The sequence below is a fragment of the Halichoerus grypus genome, chromosome 1 (genome assembly GCF_964656455.1).
Source record: "Halichoerus grypus chromosome 1, mHalGry1.hap1.1, whole genome shotgun sequence".
In the NCBI taxonomy this organism is placed as follows: domain Eukaryota; kingdom Metazoa; phylum Chordata; class Mammalia; order Carnivora; family Phocidae; genus Halichoerus; species Halichoerus grypus.
In genome coordinates this window covers 139,771,823-139,791,577 of record NC_135712.1, presented here as the reverse complement: position 1 = coordinate 139,791,577, position 19,755 = coordinate 139,771,823, and the positions used below count along the sequence as shown (strand labels likewise).

At 48.4% G+C, this 19,755-nt stretch overlaps 1 protein-coding gene across 2 annotated transcripts; it reads left to right on the top strand.

Annotated features, from left to right (window-relative positions):
* Positions 1 to 12,441: 12,441 nt before the first annotated feature.
* Positions 12,442 to 19,047, top strand: EOMES (eomesodermin). Of its 2 annotated transcripts, none has more exons than XM_036091378.2 (6): positions 12,442 to 13,727; positions 14,719 to 14,873; positions 15,522 to 15,643; positions 16,083 to 16,241; positions 16,331 to 16,392; positions 17,223 to 19,047. In XM_036091378.2, exons 1-6 carry the CDS (start codon positions 12,838 to 12,840, stop codon positions 17,902 to 17,904), a joined length of 2,070 nt encoding a protein of 689 aa, XP_035947271.2. In that variant the 5' UTR covers positions 12,442 to 12,837; the 3' UTR covers positions 17,905 to 19,047. The 2 variants fall into 2 exon arrangements, with proteins under 2 accessions (XP_035947271.2, XP_035947270.2); XM_036091377.2 differs by having other exon boundaries at positions 17,166 to 19,047.
* The last annotated feature ends 708 nt before the right edge of the window (positions 19,048 to 19,755 follow it).

The following is a 19,755-nucleotide window of genomic DNA, read 5'->3' as shown; positions in this document are numbered from 1 at the left end:
GCTCAAAGAAGTCATCAAGGATCCAGATTCTTTGCTTCTCCCTTAATCTGTTGCTTGAGCACTGGGTTCCCTTAAAGAGATACCCCTCACTGTCCCACCATGGTGTCAGAGGCCATCAGGCTACTTGCTTCCTTTTTCTACAGAAGTAGGATTGTGAAAGGAAAAAATAAACCTCTCTCCTAACCACTGACTCTAAGTTATCCCCTTCAGTCTGGACCACTAGCAATTTCCATGGAAACAACATGTACTGATTGGCTTAAACTAAAGAGGCTCTCCCCCATATTGGGTCTGGGGTCACTTTTCCCTGAGTCACGTGAGGAAGGAATAGATGCCTGAATAAAATAGGAATTCTTTTTGGAAAAACAAGTGGGGTAAGATGAACTCTAGGTGAGACACCCATTGGTGACCCTATATGTAACCACAAAATGCCAAGAGTGGTTATCACATGGAGGTTTGGTTATGAGTGCTCAGGGTTTTGGTTTTTTTTTTTTTCTCACTATTCCTTTTTTTTTCCTGAACATACCATCAAGAGGGAAAAAAGTTTTTCCTTGATTATTAAAAAAAATGAAATATCAGTGGAAAATCTAGACTTGGGAATTTACTGGTATCAGTGCCTCCACCTTTATGCTAGAAATTTTTGACTGAGGCAATTGCTAGAAAGTCATAAATATATAAGATGAAAGGATATCAAGGGGTTCCCTCTGGCATTCTGAGTATTTCCCTATCCCTGTCTGCTTTATCAACACACTTATCTATGGATGTTCAAAGATTCATAGAAAAAATGTAAGCATTCATAAACATTTAGTGCTTGGATGTTAGATCACAAAACAATAAATGTATGCTAAAGCATTATTCGCATCTATCTTCTTGCCTCCTATTTATCTCCTCCTCCTTTCTTTAATTTGATATCCCTTCCTTAATACTCCCTAGCATTGTTACAATTCAGTCCTAAGAGTAAAAGTGCCATGCTTAAATAGCCCAAGACTTTAAAATGTTACACACCTTGTTTAAAAATATATGGTCTGGTGGGTGGGGGGATGGGGTAATTGGGTGATGGGCATTAAGGAGGGCACTTGATGTAATGAGCACTGAGTGTTATATGAAACTGATGAATCACTAAATTTTACCCTTGAAACTAATAATACACTATATGTTAACTAAACTGAATTTAAGTAAAAATATTTAAAAATAAATAAATAAATAAAAATATATGGTCTGACCTGTATCACCCAGCAATCCCAGAGGCCTGACAGAAATGCACTACATATGTTCACCAAAGGACATGCCCAAGAATGTTCATACCAGCACTCTCCATAATAAGTCACACTGGAAACAACCCAAATGTCTCCGGCAGAATGAATAAATTATATATTCACATCATGGAATAATACACAGCAAGAAGAATGCACAAATGCAATTACTCGCATCAACATGAGCAAATATCCCAAACAAGTTGAATGACAGAAGCCAGACACAAAGAATGCACTATAAGAATCCATTTATATAGAATTCAAAAAATGAGAAATCTAACTGATGGTGATAGAAGTAAAAATGGCAGCCGCCTCTTAGCAGGCAGTGACCAGAAGAGGGCATGGGGCCTTCTGGAGTTCAAGCAATACTGGATTTCTTTTTTTATTTATTTATTTATTTATTTATTTATTTATTCATGAGAGACAGAGAGAGAGAGAGACAGAGGCAGAGGGAGAAGCAGGCTCCCCGCGGAGCAGGGAGCCCGATGCGGGACTCGATCCCAGGACCCTGGGATCACGACCTGAGCCAAAGGCAGACGCTTAACCGACTGAGCCACCCAGGCGTCCCGCAATACTGGATTTCTTAACATAGATGCTGGTTATACAAGTGCATTCAATTTGGGAAAAATTATTGAGCTATGTATTTAGGGTATGTGTACTTTTCAGTATGTACTACATTTGAATTTTTGAAGTTTATTTTTTTAAATATGGCCTGAAATGTGCAGATTATCATTTCCTTATAAGTTTTTTTTATTTTTTATTATTTTTTATAGATTTTATTTATTTATTTATAAGAGACAGAGAGAGAGGCAGAGGGAGAAGCAGGCTCCCCGCTGAGCAGGGAGCCGGATGCGGAACTCGATCCCAGGACCCTGGGATCATGACCTGAGCCAAAGGCAGACGCTTAACCATCTGAGCCACCCAGGCGCCCCTCCTTATAAGTTTTTTTAATGGATGACATGAATGATCTTGGCTGTATAAGGTTGTTTTGCCACATGATCCTTTTCTACCCCTAAACAGTCATAAAACTGAAGTCCAATTGAAATAGAGACCCCATTCTACCACTTAATTGAACCCTGAAGTCCTTTCTTTCCCCCTCACCTCTATTCCCCTTCTTCTAACCCTTTTGAGTTTCAGTTGACTCAACAGAGACAATTTTCTCAGCTTAGAGTGAGATTAGGACCACAGTGGGTTTATATCCTATCTCTGCAACTTGGTGGTGGTCTGATTTGAAGTAACTTAGCCTTCAGTGCCTCCGTTTTCTCATCTGTAAAGTGTTTTTAATAAAAATGGTTCCTACTTCATATAGTTGTCGTGAGGACTAAATGAGCTAAAAGATGCAAAGCATTGAGCAGTGAGCTCATTAGATGACACTGGTTTGCATAAATTCTAGGATGCACCTTTTAATTTCTGGAAATCCAGAAGCATTCTACAACCAATGAAGTCTTACAATCACTGTTGGTCAGGTGACAGTTGTGACATAGCTGTCCCTGCCTGGGCTTCTGGCTTTTATTTTTCTTTTATGAGTGAAATATGAAAAATAACACTTTGTCTAAAAAAGCAGTTCTTTCAATAAGCACAAAATAAAAATTTTTGGAGCTGGCTTTTTCTTTCTTAGTGACAAACAAAATAACGGAGTATGTTAATGGATGGCATCTTAGATTCCATGAAATGTCATGAAATTCCTCATGAAGAAGCCCTTTGGCATTATTGTATGTTAAAAAATATTTCCATGCTTTATTTGACTTCTATGTTTTAAAATAAATCATTTTAAACTAGGTATTTTCCAGTGATCTTTAAAGCTTCCCTAGGAACTGGGCAATTGAAAGACTTCCCAGGGATGCAGAGCACTGTGACCAGATGCTCAGCTCTCACTTGCTTCCTTCTGCTCTTAAAATGCCTTTTCTCCCTCCTCCACTGCCAATCCCAGAGCACCAGCAAGCACAAGACCCCGGCACAGTGTTCCCTCACACTCTTCTCTCCCTTCCCTTCTGAGCTCAAATGTCAGTTCTTCAGAAAGACCTCCATCGACCCCGAGCCCAAAAGCCCAGTGGTTCTCCAACTTTGTTACATATTGATATCATTTAGACAACTTCTAGTAATACTGATGCCTGCGTCTCACTCTCAGAGATCCTGATTTAATTGTTCCTGGGCTGCTACTGGGGCACTGAGGTTTTTAAGAGTGCCCCAGGTGATTCTGCCAAGATTGGAAACCACTGCATTACCCTGTTGGATGATTTTCTTAATTGCTTACTTGATGTTGTATCTTCCACCAGCTTCTGAAGACATGGAAGCTTATCCTTGTCAACATTGTCCAGTCTTGGATCCGAGCACCCTCCTAAGAGCTGAGCCTCACAGTGCGCCTTCTAAGAAGTCTAGAGAGCTTCGGCTTCTTCGAGAGTTGCCATTAAGCCTCAAGGAATTTGGGAAGTAACTCAGATCGGGTCATTTCTTGGGCCTTTGGCAACACGCGATTTCTGCCCCGCGTCTGCCCAACTTCATCCCCACCCCCAGCAGCCCAGTCAGGCGGGATGTTAATGGGGCTGACGGTCCCCTCCAAGTCCTCCTCTTTGATCGGCCTTGGGACTGTCTAGCAGATCCCTCCCCGGCCCGTGAGCCCCAGGAGCACAAGTCAGGGTCCGAGAGCTTGTTTACCCGATTCTGGGGTCTGAGAGTACAAACAATGAGGGTTCTCAAAAGCAAGAAAACTCCCACAGCGAGGCCCGGGCGGGGTTCCGCGCACGCGGAGCAAGGGGGCGCTGCGCCTTCCGCGGCGCACACCGCTCCTCCCGCGGCGCGCGTTTCCGGGGGCGCGGAGCAGCAGGCGGGCGGCCTCCAAGCGGATCAGGGGATCGCAGCGCGGCTCAGCGTTGGCGCGCGCAGCTGCGAGGAAAGCCCCCAAACACCAATATAATTTATTTAAGCCTTTTGGGCACGCCCTGGGATGTGTTGAGTTAGCAAAACCTCCGACTTCCCCAGGAACTAACTTGAAGACGTATTTTAAGTGAAAAAAGCAAATTGTTGAAGAGTGCGTATAAAAACATGCAGACGGGTGGGGGAGAGATAAGGAGGAATCCAGGTGCATACACACACTTGCTGGTGCAAAACAGGTAATAAGCCCCGGAAATATACACAAGAAATTAATCGTGGTTGCAGTCAGGCCGAGGTGCGCGCGAGATGTTGCAACCCGGTGGCTTCTGAGTTCTTTAAAAGCCTTATGCAAGTATATATAGATAGATAGATAGATAGATGATAGATAGATAGATAGATAGGTAGATAGATAGATTTTCTATTGTATTATATATTGTATGGTGTTGTTTATAATGCATTCTATTGTGAATGATATATTTTATTATAACACCGTACAATAGGTTATGTAATATACATATACATTTATCTCTGGTTGGTAGAGTCAAAGAAGTTCAAGTTGGCCTCTGCCTTCCAGGCTTACCTAACATACAGAGAGAAAAGCTTGGTAAAAAGGCAAAGAGGGAGGACCAGAAATATGTGGGACACCCCCTATCTTTTCACCCAAGGCGCTCCCCGGTGATTGTGGGGAAAGGGACAGGGGAAACAGGCGCTCGGCTGCCCGAGTGCAACCCCGAGTGCATTAGGAGTTCTAAGCCTGCGGCCGAGCAGAAGCCGAGAACCCACGCTTGGGGCGCAGAAGCCTGGGTTTCAGCCCCTGCCCGGAATTGGCTTTTTTTTTTTTTTTTTTTTTCTCGGGCCACACACACCGGGGCGTGGGTGGACTCTATCTTGCGTCAGGAAGGGGCACTCGCCGCGCGCTCGGGGCTCTAAGAGACTCCCTTGGCTTCTCTGATGGCGGGGCTCGGTCCCTGGGCTGCGTGTCGCCGGGTTAGGGTGGCCGCAGAAGCCCGGCGCGCCAGGGAGAGAGAGACCCAAGAGGCGGCCTCGATTCCCCGCGCATCCGCAAAGGAAAGGCTTCGAGCGTCCGCCAGATAGGCGAGAAGGGTCCCCAACAGCTCGCAAATCCCAGCCCCCGAGCGCGTAGGATGGGCGCTCGGCTGCGCGCTCCGCGGCTGGGAATGGGAAGGGAAAAGGAAACGCGACAGGCAGGGAGGCTGTTGCTTCGCCGCCGCTCTCTCTGCGGATCGCCCCTCTGTCAAAGCTCGAGCCCAGAAAGCCCGGTTTTCTAGTAAAGGTTTCAGGGTTCCCGGGAAAGAGCACCGCCTTCCCAGCTTCCAGGTCCGCTGGAGCGGCTGCTCACAAATAGTATGCCCTCAGGGAAGTTTACTTGACCTCTCTCAGGCTCGGTTTTCCTATTTGTAAAATGGGGATGATAAAAAGTGCCTACCTCTGTGAGGTGGTAGCGAGGGTTTAAGTGGAATATTGTACGTCAAGAGCTTGGCCCAGGCCGAGCTTGTAGAGAGAGGTCCACCCCTGCTGTGGTTATCCCAAGCAAGACGGACTAGCCAGAACCCAGGACTGGGATATAGGGTGGAGTTATGGGGCCCAGCTTCCATAAAAGAGACTCATTTTAAAGGTCCAGGGGCTGCAGATGCGCACCGAGCGCTGTCCACTCGCTTCCTTCGAAGCCACACATGATCCCCATTCCAACACTTACCTGGAAGCCTTACCCCTCAGAGAAAACAACGCCCCACACCCCGCCCCATTCACACGTCCTTAACCCCTCCCCTGGGAGCCCCGCAGCTCAGATTGCCAGGATTCAAACTCCCAGGCTACCATTTTTAGCTGTGTGCCTGTGGACAAGGGCCTTCATTTCGCCAAATACCGCTTTACCCTTCTGTAAAATGGGTTCTTAAATACATCGTAAGGTGCCGGTTTTAAAAAATCGTACAGATAAAGCCGAGAGTCTGTCCTATGCTGCTTTTATTATTTTCCTCCCTTGGCTGTGGATCGGAGGATCAACTCTATTCTAGAAAAGTGAGCCTCAAATGGATGAAGAAATAATGTCAGCTGCTCTTTGCTCCTCCCAGAAACTCCCTTCCCCGCGGACCCTTGTAATCTTTGGGAGGAGGGGGTTCCACGGACCTTCCTGGACCCTGCCCAGTGGTTAAGCGGTCCGGGCTGACCAGGACTTGGGGGCCTCCTCAACAGCAGCTTTCTACGGTTGCTCTTGCTTTGCTCTTGTCCTCTCAATTTGCAGATGCCGCCACTGAGGCCCGCAGGGCACCCCAGCGAGCGGGTCCAAATGGTGTCCTTTTGGGGACCCCCAATTCAGGGTGTCTTCTCCAGGAGCGAGAGCCCTGCGGGAGGCATCCGACCATTCACTCAACTCCTTCGTGGTCGGGCGTTTAACCAAGTAGGTGGAGAACAAAACCTGAGCTAAATACCCTTTTTTTTTTTTTCTTTGACAAATAATCGGCCAGAAAGGCAAAATCCCGGCGGGAGGCGGGAGGGCAAGGAGGCCTGGGAAAAACAGAATGCTAATGCGGGCCTGGAGGGGGCGGAAGGCGCACCCGGGCTAGGGCGCCCCAGCCGCCTCCCTTTGAAGTGCACCTTTCCAGCCCCGCTCAAGGGGAGGGCGCTGGATTCCACCCTTCCCCCCCACCCCCTCCATCCCGCAAGGTTCTGGAGAAACTGAAAGAAGCTGTAGGAACAACTGGGGACTCTCCTCTCGGGTTCTAACTGACTCAGTCCTGCCTCCTACTTCTAGTTCACGTTGCTTTTGACCTGTTGGTTCCTGGCCTCCCCCCAGCAGACCCGGATGCATCCTCGTTTCGCCCCAGTATCTACTAAGAAGAGGGCGAAAAACGAGCTCAATATAAGTGTGATGGGGAGTAATAGGAAAGAGTTTAGACCTTCCTATGTGCCAGGTGCTGTTCTAATTGCTTTACATTCTGTATGCTATTATTACAAGTGGGAACTGGGGGACAGAAGGGTTAAGGAGTTTGCCCAGACTCACAAAGGTAGTAAAAGGTAGAAAGCCACAAATACATAAAATTCTGCATACAACGTTCTGCTTTTCTCTTAGTTTATGGAATGATCTCTTTGGTGCCCTTCTTTCCTCCCTGCCCCTCACCCTCTCTTCCTTGGTTCTTATGGGCTTAATGCTTTCTGCTGAGTAACTTCTCAACCAAGATTTCCCCTCTCCCCATTTCTCGCAGGGGGCCTGAATGGGAGATTCCAGCTGCCCTGTCATTCTGAAGCTTTGGTCAACAGGATTGGATTCTGCCCACCTGTTGTGTAGACATCCTGCCGCACCTGTACCATAGAGGTGGCTTCTGTTGAAACACTCATTGCCATAGGCTCTGCCGACTCTCTTAGTGATATGCAAGTGATTTATGGTCAGGAGGATATTTCTCCTTGGCTACATGTTGGTTGTTCCCATTAACAGCCGTACTGCAATTCCAGCACTAACTTTTCTATTTTCCTGTGGAAGAGTGTCAACATTGAAATACACAGGAAAAGCCATGCAATCACGTAATAACTTTGGGATAGGAAAGGTCTAGAAAAGATTTTTAAAATCCTAAAAAGTCTTAAAAAGATGAAAATGCCAGGTCCATTAATTTAGGAAGATCTGTGTTATCTTTTTTTCTTATAGGATAGGGAAAATAGTATTTTCACTTTTGTCTTCATGGTTATAAATCCTGAGACCTGACACTGTCCTTGGGCTATTTTATCTGTTCTAGTTTACAGATTTAGTAACCCTTTTCTTTCAGTCAACAGATGAGCCCCTACTAAGTGTCAGGACTTTCAAGGTGCAAAAGTAAGCAAGACAGGTGGAACCCTGTATAACTCTTTCATATTTTAATGTAGCAATAATTAACCAAATAGTCCCATAATTTATTTCTGAGAGTTTTTTACTTTATTTACTTTGCCCCACATGGCTTTCTTGTATTTATGTGAATCTATGTACTTCCATAAATGTGAATATAATAATGATAGAGCAGCACTGAAATCCAGGAATTCATTTGCTGTTTAAAAAATACTTCATAAAAAAAGATTCTTGACTCAATGTTTAAGAAAAGATCAGTTATTTTTTGTAATAAACAACTTTGAGTATGTTTCTTAACTTTCATTCCAGGATTCCCCCATCTCTTCATATTTTAACAGTAAGTTACAATTGCACTTAGCAATCTAAATACATAGATGGATAGCTAAGAAATAGTTTAAATTCGCCATGTTTGTTTGAAAAAAATACCATGAGTTTAATGTAACCCTTTGCCTCACGCATTGGTGGACCTGGAGATTTTTTTTTTTTTTTTAAAGCAGTGATCATTCTATTCCAGCGTCATGGTGAAATATAAATTCTTATAAAAGTAAAAACTGTGTTGGTGGGTGTATCTTGCTGTTGTCAGCAGAATCAAAACTACTTGTCCTTGCCAAAATGTTTTATCTTACAGGACATTTTCTTTAAAAGAAAAAAAAAGTGAAACATGAACAACCTTACGGTGATGAAAGCTCCCTCCCCCTTTGGAAAGCACAGTGGAGGTGGCAGATCTGGCCAGCAGAGAACAAAGGGCCAAAGAGTTAACCTGAGATGGTGAAATAAAATGTAACATCAACAAAGAAAAGGCCATAGATAAATAGTAAAAGGACCAATTCACCACAAAACACCCATTGACGTTTTCCCAGAGTCCAGGCGAAGCGCTGGTGACCGGGTAATGTTGGAATGTTTTCCTAGGGTTAAAAGGAGAACCGGCAGCAAGTCTGCTCAGAATTTACAAAGTGTTTGAATAACACGGACAGTGTTTTGATAACACATTTTTAGTGGGGGTGAAAATAATAGACTTTATTGGGACATTTATATGGGCCCCCTTGGTTGTGTGTAGAGGGGGGCAGGGCAGGAGGAAAACCATAGATCATTGCACTCATCTATAACTCACCCCTGTAACTTATTCACATATATGTATATGTATTTGATGTGTAATAGTCTTGTTATAGCAAAATGTTTCTCAGTGTGGCTTTTAAAAGATGAATGCACTGATAGTGGTCACCTTTAAGGGGGGAGAAATGAGTAAAGAGGTCACCTGGCCAGGTTGGCAATAACTGTGTGTTCTCAGGATGAGATGGTGGCATGAAGCTGGTATGATTGCTTGTACCAGTAGAGCATAAGATCTTCCATAGGCTCACACACAGGCTTGGCCTTGGCTTCCTTGTAGCCTTCAAAGGGTCCTGCTTGCCCCAACTCAGGCTGAAAGGTGCAAGATTTGAGTTAATCCAGCCGGCATTTGGGTCTGGGGTTCCAAGGGGTCTCCACGTTTCCTCCCCAGTGTTGATGTTTTTGTTCAATGTATTCCAATACACTGTCAGTTGAGCCACATAAAACCAGGCACCTTTCAATAAATGTCTCATTTGGATTTCATGAAGCTTGGGGTGTAATTGAAATCAAACAGCAAACAGGCTGGAAGGCGCTGTTATTTGCCCACCCAGTCTAAGGAGGGTGCCGCCTGACATGTTCACTGAAGCCAGTGCTTTAGCTTGCTTTCCTGTTCCTATTTCTGGAGAAGAGTGCTTGGGTTTTAAAGTTTGGCTGGGATACATGAAAATATTTTTTATGTCTCTTTCCCTGACTATAAGTAAAATGGAGCCAGCAAAAGAAAATCCATTCCAAGTAGGAAATCACAGATTTGCTCATCTATAACTCCCCAGGCATTTAGACTAGTATATTCCATGTGTAATAATAATAATAATAATAATAATAATGCAATTAGTCAATCAATACAGGAAAACCATTCAATGAGATTTCTTTATCTCTATGTTGTCAGGAAAAAATCATCTTTAGTTGAAACAGTGCTTTTCATTATATTAAAAAAGAACTTGTAACTTATAAATGTAATATAAATTATGTATATGTTTTCCATGTTCCCAAAATGCCAGGTCTCAGAGTAGTTTTGTGCTAGCCTGAATTTTGATTCTCTGAATTCCTCTTTATTTCCCCATCTGTAAAATGTGTTAAAGTTTGGGTAAAATAATGGATATACTGGGGAGGTGGGGAGATGTAAACTGCAATTTCCTGCCCCAAGAGTCAACACTAATCTTGATCACGCATACGGTGTATATATTTAATAATTAGGTAGCACTCAGAATGAACCCACGCGCTTTCAAGAGCTTGCTCTGGGGCTGGAATAAAATCAACCCTTTCTGATGTGGCGCGGGGGACAGCTGGCCCGCGTTATTTGCGCCAGAGTGGGTCGGAACGATGCCTGTTGCCGGCCATGGCACTTTGCCACGCGCAGCGCTTCCCTGGCCGCCTCGAAAGCAGTTTGAAGGGACACAGAGGCCCGCTTTCTCTCTGTGATAAAGCGCAAAACTGATATCTACCCCCAGCCACCCTATCTCCAAATAATGTGAGATTCCATCTCACCCCTACTTATGCCTCAAACATCCTGCAGCTCAGGTCAAGCCTAACGTGGAGGAGCCCGCGAGGCGTAACCAGGTTCCCCAAACCCGAGCTACGTCGCCAAGATGCCCAAACCGCGCAGCCCCTTCCTTTCCTGTTCTCGCGCCCCCCTCACGGAATCTCCACTTTGAAAATCATGAAGTCTGCAAACGCACAAAGTACTTGAAAAATTCAATTCTTCACGACTTCCCTCGGTCAAAATAAAACAAAAGCCGGGAGGTGGAAGTGGACGGTGGGGGTGATCGGAGCAGGGAGCCAAGCCAAACCCGACCTCAACTAGCAGGACGAGATGCTAGGGGCGCTGGGCTGAGTGCGCTCTGGGCCACCTTTCCAGGGATCTGCTCCCGGGCTGCTCTGCCCAGGACCTGCGGGACCACCGCCCCGGCCCACTCGCTTAACGTGCTCCCTCCCCACTGGCTGTGTCCTGAACCTGAAAACCTTCTCACGCCCCCGGTTTTCACCACCCCCCAAAACTGGTAAATTCCCTGGAACGTCCGAGTGTATTACGGACCGTCTTGCTCTCTAACCCAGACGTGCCGCTGTTGGTTTATGCTGCTGTGGTTTGAACCTAGGTCGGAAAGCTTCGAGCTATTCTGCACTGGCGTGTGCGCGCTCAAGAAATCCTGCGGCCGCCTCATCTGTTGTGGGCTAAGAGTTTCCCGTGTGATCGTGTTCGGTTGGGGAAGCAGAGTCCCAACATCTCAGCCGGAAAATGCGCTCCCGGAGCGATTACAAGCCGCGTCTGTAATTGCTTATTAACAGCGAATATTCATGCTTCTCCCTATCCGCAATGAAACATGCCTCCCCCCTTTTCGGTAATAAAACAATAAAATAAGACGGCACCACTCTTGACTCTACTGTCTGCGGAAACGCAAGGGAGAAACAGGCAGCTGGGGCAAAAGGGCTTAATTCAGTATCAAACTGATTATTTCACTAATTATTCTACCTTCTGTGTTGCGCCGCAGAGGAGAGGCGCAGGGAATCTCAACCGCACTGCTGCTGGGGAACCTTTGTTTCTCGGTGCCAGGCCCCACTGAAGATGGTGTGTGGGGTGGAGGGAATCCGGGATTCAGGGAAACGGAGCTGCGGTGGATTTTCAGTTGTGGGGAGTAAAAGTGATTGCCTTCTGAAAGCAGGCGTGTTGGCATGAGGGTGAGGGTGTCCCCAGTACCCCACCCCGCCACGGCTTCTGACTCATAAGCCGGTCCTCAAGGATGGCAATGTGCTCTCGCTGTCCCCGGAATCCCAAACGCGGAGCGCAAGGTTTCCTCTTCACGAACACTTCCCAGTGAGTAAAAGAGTAGAACCGAACAAAATGGGGTTCCTGTAGGCTGAAGGCCTGGGAGCCTTCCACCATCGGGAGGAAAGTGTGCCTGGAGCTACAGCCCCCGATGAGGAAAGAGACCTCGCCTCGGCCTCTCTCCGACTCTCCCCAGATCCCCACCCTCAGGGACCGGTGCCTCTCTGCAAGCCTTCAGCTCGCAGAGCTTTTCTCGCGCCAGCCTCTAAAACCTGCTCCCGCCCCCGCATCCTCCTCTCAGAGTGCTGAGATGACTTCTGTGGCAGGAGTGGACCCCGCTACGCAGACCCCAAACCCTGTTCCCCTAAACTACAGCAAAATACGGACACCAGAATTGATTCTCACAGTAGGACAGAGTCTCAAAAAAAAAAAAAAAAAAGACTAAAGGAAAAGAAAGTCGCAGTCGACATGATCCAATTAGTAAATGCCTAATTGAATTAGTGTCACCTCCATCAGCCAATAGGAGAGTCCCCGGGCTGTGGGGCCGCGAAGCCCCTCCCTGGCCGCACATATATAAAGCAGCCAATGACAGCCTGCAAGTTTCCAAGTGGTCAACTTGACCCACACTCGGGCAGTCGAGAAGGGCAGAAAGGCTAGCGCTGGTGGGTGGATGGGGACAGAGATCTAAATCCTCTTCTTCCTGGGTGTGAGTGTGGAGGAGGACGGGGGTCCAGAGTAGCAAGAAGGACGGGAAGGGAAAAGGAGAGTGCTTTTCGGTCAATTTCCACCTCCTGCCTTCAAACTCTGCGAGCTTTCCTCGCGGAAAGGACGCTGGGTTCCCGGCGCGCGGGTGCGCGCCTTAGCGGCCCGCGTGCGGCCAGGTGGGTAGCCCCAGCACCGGAGGTAGGGGAAGTTACCTTCCCCTCGGAAGAGGGCGCTGGCTCCCCCATCCTGCCTTTATATTAAGGCCGCGGAAGGAGAGGAAGCAGCCAGCTGCCGTCTGCGCTTTGCAAAGCATGCAGTTAGGGGAGCAGCTCTTGGTGAGCTCGGTCAACCTGCCCGGCACGCACTTCTACCCGCTGGAGAGTGCGCGAGGCGGAGGCAGCGGGAGCGCAGGCCACCTCCCTGGCGCGGCCCCCTCGCCTCAGAGGCTGGACTTAGACAAAGCGCCCAAGAAGTTCCCTGGCAGCCTCTCGTGCGAGAGTGGGAGCGGGGAACCCACGGCCGCCAGCGCGGGGGCCCCCGCGGCCATGCTCAGTGACGCCGACGCCGGGGACGCCTTCGCCAGCGCCGCGGCAGTGGCCAAGCCCGGGCCCCCGGACGGCCGCAAGGGCTCCCCCTGCGGGGAGGAGGAGCTGCCCTCAGCCGCTGCCGCTGCCGCCGCCGCGGCCGCTGCCGCCGCCGCCGCCGCCACCGCGCGCTACTCCATGGACAGCCTGAGCTCGGAGCGCTACTACCTCCAGTCCCCCGGGCCTCAGGGCTCCGAGCTGGCCGCGCCCTGCTCGCTCTTCCCCTACCAGGCGGCGGCAGGGGCGCCCCACGGATCCGTGTACCCTGCTCCCAACGGGGCGCGCTACCCCTACGGCTCCATGCTGCCCCCCGGCGGCTTCCCCGCGGCTGTGTGCCCACCTGGGAGGGCACAGTTCGGCCCGGGAGCCGGCGCGAGTAGCGGAGCGGGCGCGGGCGGCGGCGGCGGGGCAGGCGGCCCGGGGGCCTATCAGTACAGCCAGGGGGCTCCGCTCTATGGGCCGTACCCTGGGGCGGCAGCTGCGGGGTCCTGCGGAGGATTGGGGGCGTTGGGGGTTCCTGGTTCCGGCTTTCGTGCCCACGTCTACCTGTGCAACCGGCCTCTGTGGCTCAAATTCCACCGCCACCAAACCGAGATGATCATTACGAAACAGGGCAGGTGAGAGCAGCGCGGAGGGGCTCCGAGGTGAATGACAATTGAGTGACTGTGTGGTCCTGGGGAAGGCCGGGGGTGAGGGAGCTGTGCTCATTCGCTCCGCGATTTGTTGGGAGAGTGTTTTTCCGCGCGCATCTCCAATCCGGTGTCCCTCCCGGTCCGCGCACCGGTTTGTGCACGGTGCTAATGTTACAGCTGCCCCCCCCCCCCCCCCCCGTCACCCTCACCTGGACTGGCGAGAAGGAGGCGGAAATGGAAATTGGGAATTGTCCACAAAGCTGGATTTACTAGATCCGCCCGCTCGGCATACCGAGCTGGTCCCTGCATACCCGCGAGGAGCTGCGGGTGGGGAAAGGCGCAAAGGTTGGCTTCCTGAGCGCAGTAGATGGGCTCCCGCAGTTTTAGGCGCCAGAGTCTCCACGGGGCGCCTCGGGGAGATGGGCATCGGAGGGTTGGGTGGTGCGGGTAGTTGATTAGGCAGGCCCTGGAGCCAGACCTGGTGGGGTTCGGGACGTGAGAAAGTTCTGATACCCATCCAACTGCTAACAGTGGGTACGAATGGGAAATGTGAGGGGTGGGTGCTGGGAGAGGGGCGCTCAAGGGGAACTTTGAGCCTGACGAGTACCATTTAAAAATTTTAACACGAACAACTGAACGTTGTTCTCTGGTACTTAAACGTAGAAAAACGAATGATTTTTCACATCCTGGAAGAAAAATTAAGAACTTGAGTGGGGAGAGGGTGCAGTAGCACCTCAATCGGGGAAATGCTTACTTTGGGGCAAATTGTTTCAGAAAAGAGATGTTCCCAGAGTTGACAACTCAAGTATTTTGCAGAGTGAGGGGCCACTTTGTGGGCCAGTATTCTGTTCTTTCTGTAGGCTTTTCAGTGGCCTACTCTGACCTACCCCAGGTGCCGGCAAACCTGGTCTGGTGCGGGCCTGCTCTCAGGCATCCGGATTTAAACCGCTTATCCTGCTTCTGTTCCCTCATTCAGGCGCATGTTTCCTTTCTTGAGCTTCAACATAAACGGACTCAATCCCACGGCCCACTACAACGTGTTTGTAGAGGTGGTGCTGGCGGACCCCAACCACTGGCGATTCCAGGGGGGCAAGTGGGTGACCTGCGGCAAAGCGGACAATAACATGCAGGGTGAGGAGAGAGGAGGCCCAGGCAGGGAGGGGCGGGCGGTGAACTCCTGACTCGGGAAAACTCACATTTAAATCGAGCACTTGCCCCTCATCTGGGGCCTAGAGGTGTTAGTATGAGTTTCTTGGTGTTGATTGTTGGAAGGGGGGAGAGAGGGAGAGAATTGCCAAGTCAGATTTCTTGCCTAGGAATATAAACTTTGGTACTGTAACCATGACCCTACTCTTCCCCACCCTCCCCCACCAATTCCTACTAAATTCTCCTGGGTGGAAAGGGCTCCCAACACTCCAGCCTTCACTTGAGAAAGCCTTCCCCAAGGTTGAGTCCACCCATGAAAACCCAACCACTTTCCATCAGATGTTGCCCTACCAGCTTTAGGAGGCCCCAAATTGACCTTCAAGAGACATCTCCTGGTGGCTCCTTTTATGTATTTTGAGGTAGCATTAAGATGACTGCCTTGTTCAAGGAGGGCCGGAAGCACAGGGGCCCTGGGAGGGCTGTCAGTGGAATCCCGGTGGAGAGCGAGCTCTGGGGAGACTTGTGCCTGAAGACTAGCTCTTGAATCTATATGTAACAGACATCCCTCCCCTATGTCCATGTGTAATCAGCCCTATCTGCTTGGGTTTTGTGTTTTGTTTCATTTTCTCTTAGGCAACAAAATGTATGTTCACCCAGAGTCTCCTAATACTGGTTCCCACTGGATGAGACAGGAGATTTCCTTTGGGAAATTAAAACTCACCAATAACAAAGGCGCAAATAACAACAACACCCAGGTAGAGTGACAGAGGACGGGGTGGCTTCTGGCCATAGATCTCTTTTCCTAACAAGTTACCATACTCTTCGCTGTGTTTGTAATATCTGCAGTTGTTTACCTGTTTGCTCACCTAGTTCTAACCTTTTTTTTTTTTTCTTTTGACCTCTCATTTTCACTAGACTTCAGTCAACAGTGAGTTGACTATTAGGAGAAGAAATACTAAAGTCTTTGGGGGACTTAGTAACTAAGAGGAAAGAGTGTTTGTCAAACACGCATAGCCAGCCAGCTAGGTTTTAAGTTGCAAAAGCAGCAATGAGAAGATCTTAAAAATGGCTATAGAAAAAGGTAACTGTCAGTGGGCGACAAGCAGGAGTCCCATTCTAAAACATGTAGTTTGTCAAGATTTACCTCTAAGAGACTTTATGGATTTGGCAGCTCTTTTTCTGTACCATTTCCAGATGATAGTGTTGCAGTCTTTACACAAGTACCAACCCCGACTGCACATTGTTGAGGTGACAGAGGATGGCGTGGAGGACCTGAACGAGCCCTCAAAGACTCAGACCTTTACCTTCTCTGAAACGCAGTTCATTGCGGTGACTGCCTACCAAAACACCGATGTGAGTGTCCCAAATGGCCCAAGAATCTCTACAGCTAGGTCCAGCGTGATAAAGCACTCAACAACTGACTGTTTTTCTCCCCTCTCTAGATAACTCAACTAAAGATTGATCATAACCCCTTTGCAAAAGGCTTCAGAGACAACTATGATTCGTAAGTGCAGCTTTTATTCATATTTGCATGGTCATCTTTGAACAGGACATACATAACCAGACACTTCCCAGAGAACATTCTAGGACGAGTCTTCACGTTTGTTTGGGATTTTCAGCTATTTTTATTTTTGCATTTTTTTCCCCCTTGGCTAATCTTGCTTTAGAATTTTCACGGAAGGGTTTGTTAATTTTTAAAGCAATGTTAAGGGCTGAAAAATGAGGAGCTATTTTTTTTAACATTTGAGTGGAGATTTGAAATTTTCATAATCTGCATTTATATAGCTTCCTTTTCATTTGATCCAACTTTTATATCCTCTGAGGAATAGGTATTATTACTCCCCCTCTTTTATTATCATTATTATTTTTTTTTTTTACATAAGAAAAACCTAAAACTAAGAGGATGTAATTTTCACAACATTAAACAGTAAGGCCCCACAAGGCCATTTACATGTGGGATTTCTAATACTACAGTCAGCATTCCTTCCCTGACATTGACAAAGGAGAGTGGCACTGTTCTTCAAGTTCTAGGACTTGCAAAGGTGGATTTTTCTATAGTTTAAATACTTAGTGCTTGGGAGGAAACTTTTTCCGTATGAGCCAAGCGTCGGGCTGAAATGGGCCAATGCATCTCCTACCTCCATCCCTCCACTCCAGCAGACCAGTGCTCCCAGTACAGCCCACTATGTGAGCCTTTTTGATTTCTGGGAGGTGGTTATTTGGTAACAACATTAGGGTTTTTTTTTTTTTTTTTAAGTGTTTCTCTTTATATTGTAGCATGTACACCGCTTCAGAAAATGACAGGTTAACTCCATCTCCCACGGATTCTCCTAGATCCCATCAGATTGTCCCTGGAGGTCGGTACGGCGTTCAGTCCTTCTTCCCGGAGCCCTTTGTCAACACTTTACCTCAAGCCCGATATTATAATGGCGAGAGAACCGTGCCACAGACCAATGGGCTCCTTTCACCCCAACAGAACGAAGAGGTGGTCAACCCTCCCCAGCGGTGGCTTGTCACGCCTGTCCAGCAACCTGGGACCAACAAACTAGACATCGGTTCCTATGAGTCTGAATATACTTCCAGCACCTTGCTCCCATATGGTATTAAATCCTTGCCCCTCCAGACGTCCCACGCCCTGGGCTATTACCCTGACCCAACCTTCCCTGCCATGGCAGGGTGGGGAGGTCGGGGCTCTTACCAGAGGAAGATGGCTGCTGGACTCCCATGGACCTCCAGAACAAGCCCCACTGTGTTCTCTGAGGATCAACTCTCCAAGGAGAAAGTCAAAGAAGAAATCAGCTCTTCTTGGATAGAGACCCCCCCTTCCATCAAGTCTTTGGATTCCAACGATTCGGGGGTATACACCAGTGCTTGTAAGCGACGGCGGCTGTCTCCCAGCACCTCTAGTAATGAAAATTCTCCCTCCATAAAGTGTGAGGACATTAACGCTGAAGAGTACAGTAAAGACACCTCAAAAGGCATGGGGGGGTATTATGCTTTTTACACAACTCCCTAAAGAGTTATTTTAACTTCGTCAAAATGAGCTAACTTTTTGCAGATGGACTTGGTGGTGTTTTTTGTTGTCTTCTTTGCCTAGGTTTGCCAAAAAGACGTTTGCATTCCACCTTGATGCATCCCGTTTTGTGCAATCCTCTAAAAGAAGGTGCCAAAGCTTTTTAATTGCTGCAGGTAACTGAAACAAGCCTCGCATTTTTTTGTTTTTTAAATAAAATTAATGAAGGACTTTAAAGCGTTTTAAAAATTCGAAGGTTATTCAAGGTTCTGGATTTATTTATTGGAGGCACTAAACATTCAGAGAATCGGGCTGTGAAGATTCGGAGTGCTGAGCGCTAGCCAATGAGTTGAAAGATCTGGTTCTCATTCCTATGTGTAAATCTGTAAGCAAAGAGAATCCCTGAGTGGCAAGGTGTTTTGCTTCTGGAAGAGAAGGGCTGGGCCTTAAGCTTCAACAGGGGACTTTTTGCTGTTACTTTCCGCTAGGGACAAAAGATAGCTAGGCCTGGGAGGTGAGAAAAACCTTACGTGAAGGTGCTGGCTTTACCTGACTTTGATTCCTCCTAGGCTTCCGAAGCAAGCCATGTTTGGCCCTAGTTCAGGACTGTGTCACAGGCTAGGCCTCTGCTGCGGGCTGGGGTGGCTAGTAGGACTCAGGAGAAGGGTGGGGAAGGGAGTGGCCAAAAAAGAAAAAAAGAGAATTTTAAAGTGTACAGTTTTGTGTGTGCTTAGATACACTGTAGAATACCGTGGGATATATTGTACAAATAGTCTCCTTACGTGTCTGAGATGATGAAAATTGGTGCTTTGGCTTTGTCAAGAATTCACAGATCACCTGACAGCAGGGCTGGGGGGGATAGGTTCTCTCATCATCCCGGATATTGGGGAATATTCTGTTTACTTCTTAGATAGTTAAGAATGTATTCAGCTACAATGTACTAACTTGAAACATGTGTAAGGAAAACCCCTATTTCACCCTCTTTCTTTGCCATCCCCACTACCCAGCTCGGTAATGTGAAGAAACTAAAACCTGATGCCACAGCTCCTATAGGCTTTTTAGAGATCTTGGATTTTTATGTACAGTCTTAGTCATTTTTAATAAATGTGGTTCATTAAGGGAACAGGCATAGCTCTGTCTTCTGTACTTGGAGTTGTAATCTTTGTTTTAAAGATCTTATTTTTCCTCCCTCTCCACCCTTCTCCAGCATGAACAGTGTCCCCCACCCCCCACCCCCACCCCCAGGTTCTAGAATCTGTAAGTGGACACTGTAGTCATGAGGGGGTGGGGTTGCTTTTGTTTATCTTCTTTTTTTCTTGAAGATGAATGGGTTTATTTCCTCACCCCACTGGGAAGTCTGGACAATGGGTATTGGGCCGGTGGGGGTGGGGGTGGGGGAGAGGGGAGGTTGCAGAGATGCAGGATTGCCTATGTTAGGCTTAACCCGGCCTGGAAAACCTCGGCCACCAGCTCTTGGATTCCGGGCCCTGTCTCGGCCCGTGACCACTTCGTTCTCTGGGCTTTTTCCTAGGCGTTCTTGGGGCCACCCGTCCCTGGACCCACGTGGGCTCCCCGGGAACCCCCGCGGCCCTTTGAGCGCCCACGAGTTACTGGTCCCTGCAGCGCGGCGGGAAGCGGGCCGCCCACAACTCAGCTTCTGCTCCAACCTGCGGCTTTTTTTCTACATGGAGCCCCCAAGCGCACCCGCCGCCGCGGGCTGCTCGCCTCGGTAGCTGCTGGCCGGGGCGCGTCGCGGGCGGCCAAACTCGGCCAGGGACGCTGGGGACGCTGCGGCGGCGGCGGCGCGGGCGAGGGGCGGGCGCGACACTTACAAATGAGGATTCCAGTCGTCCC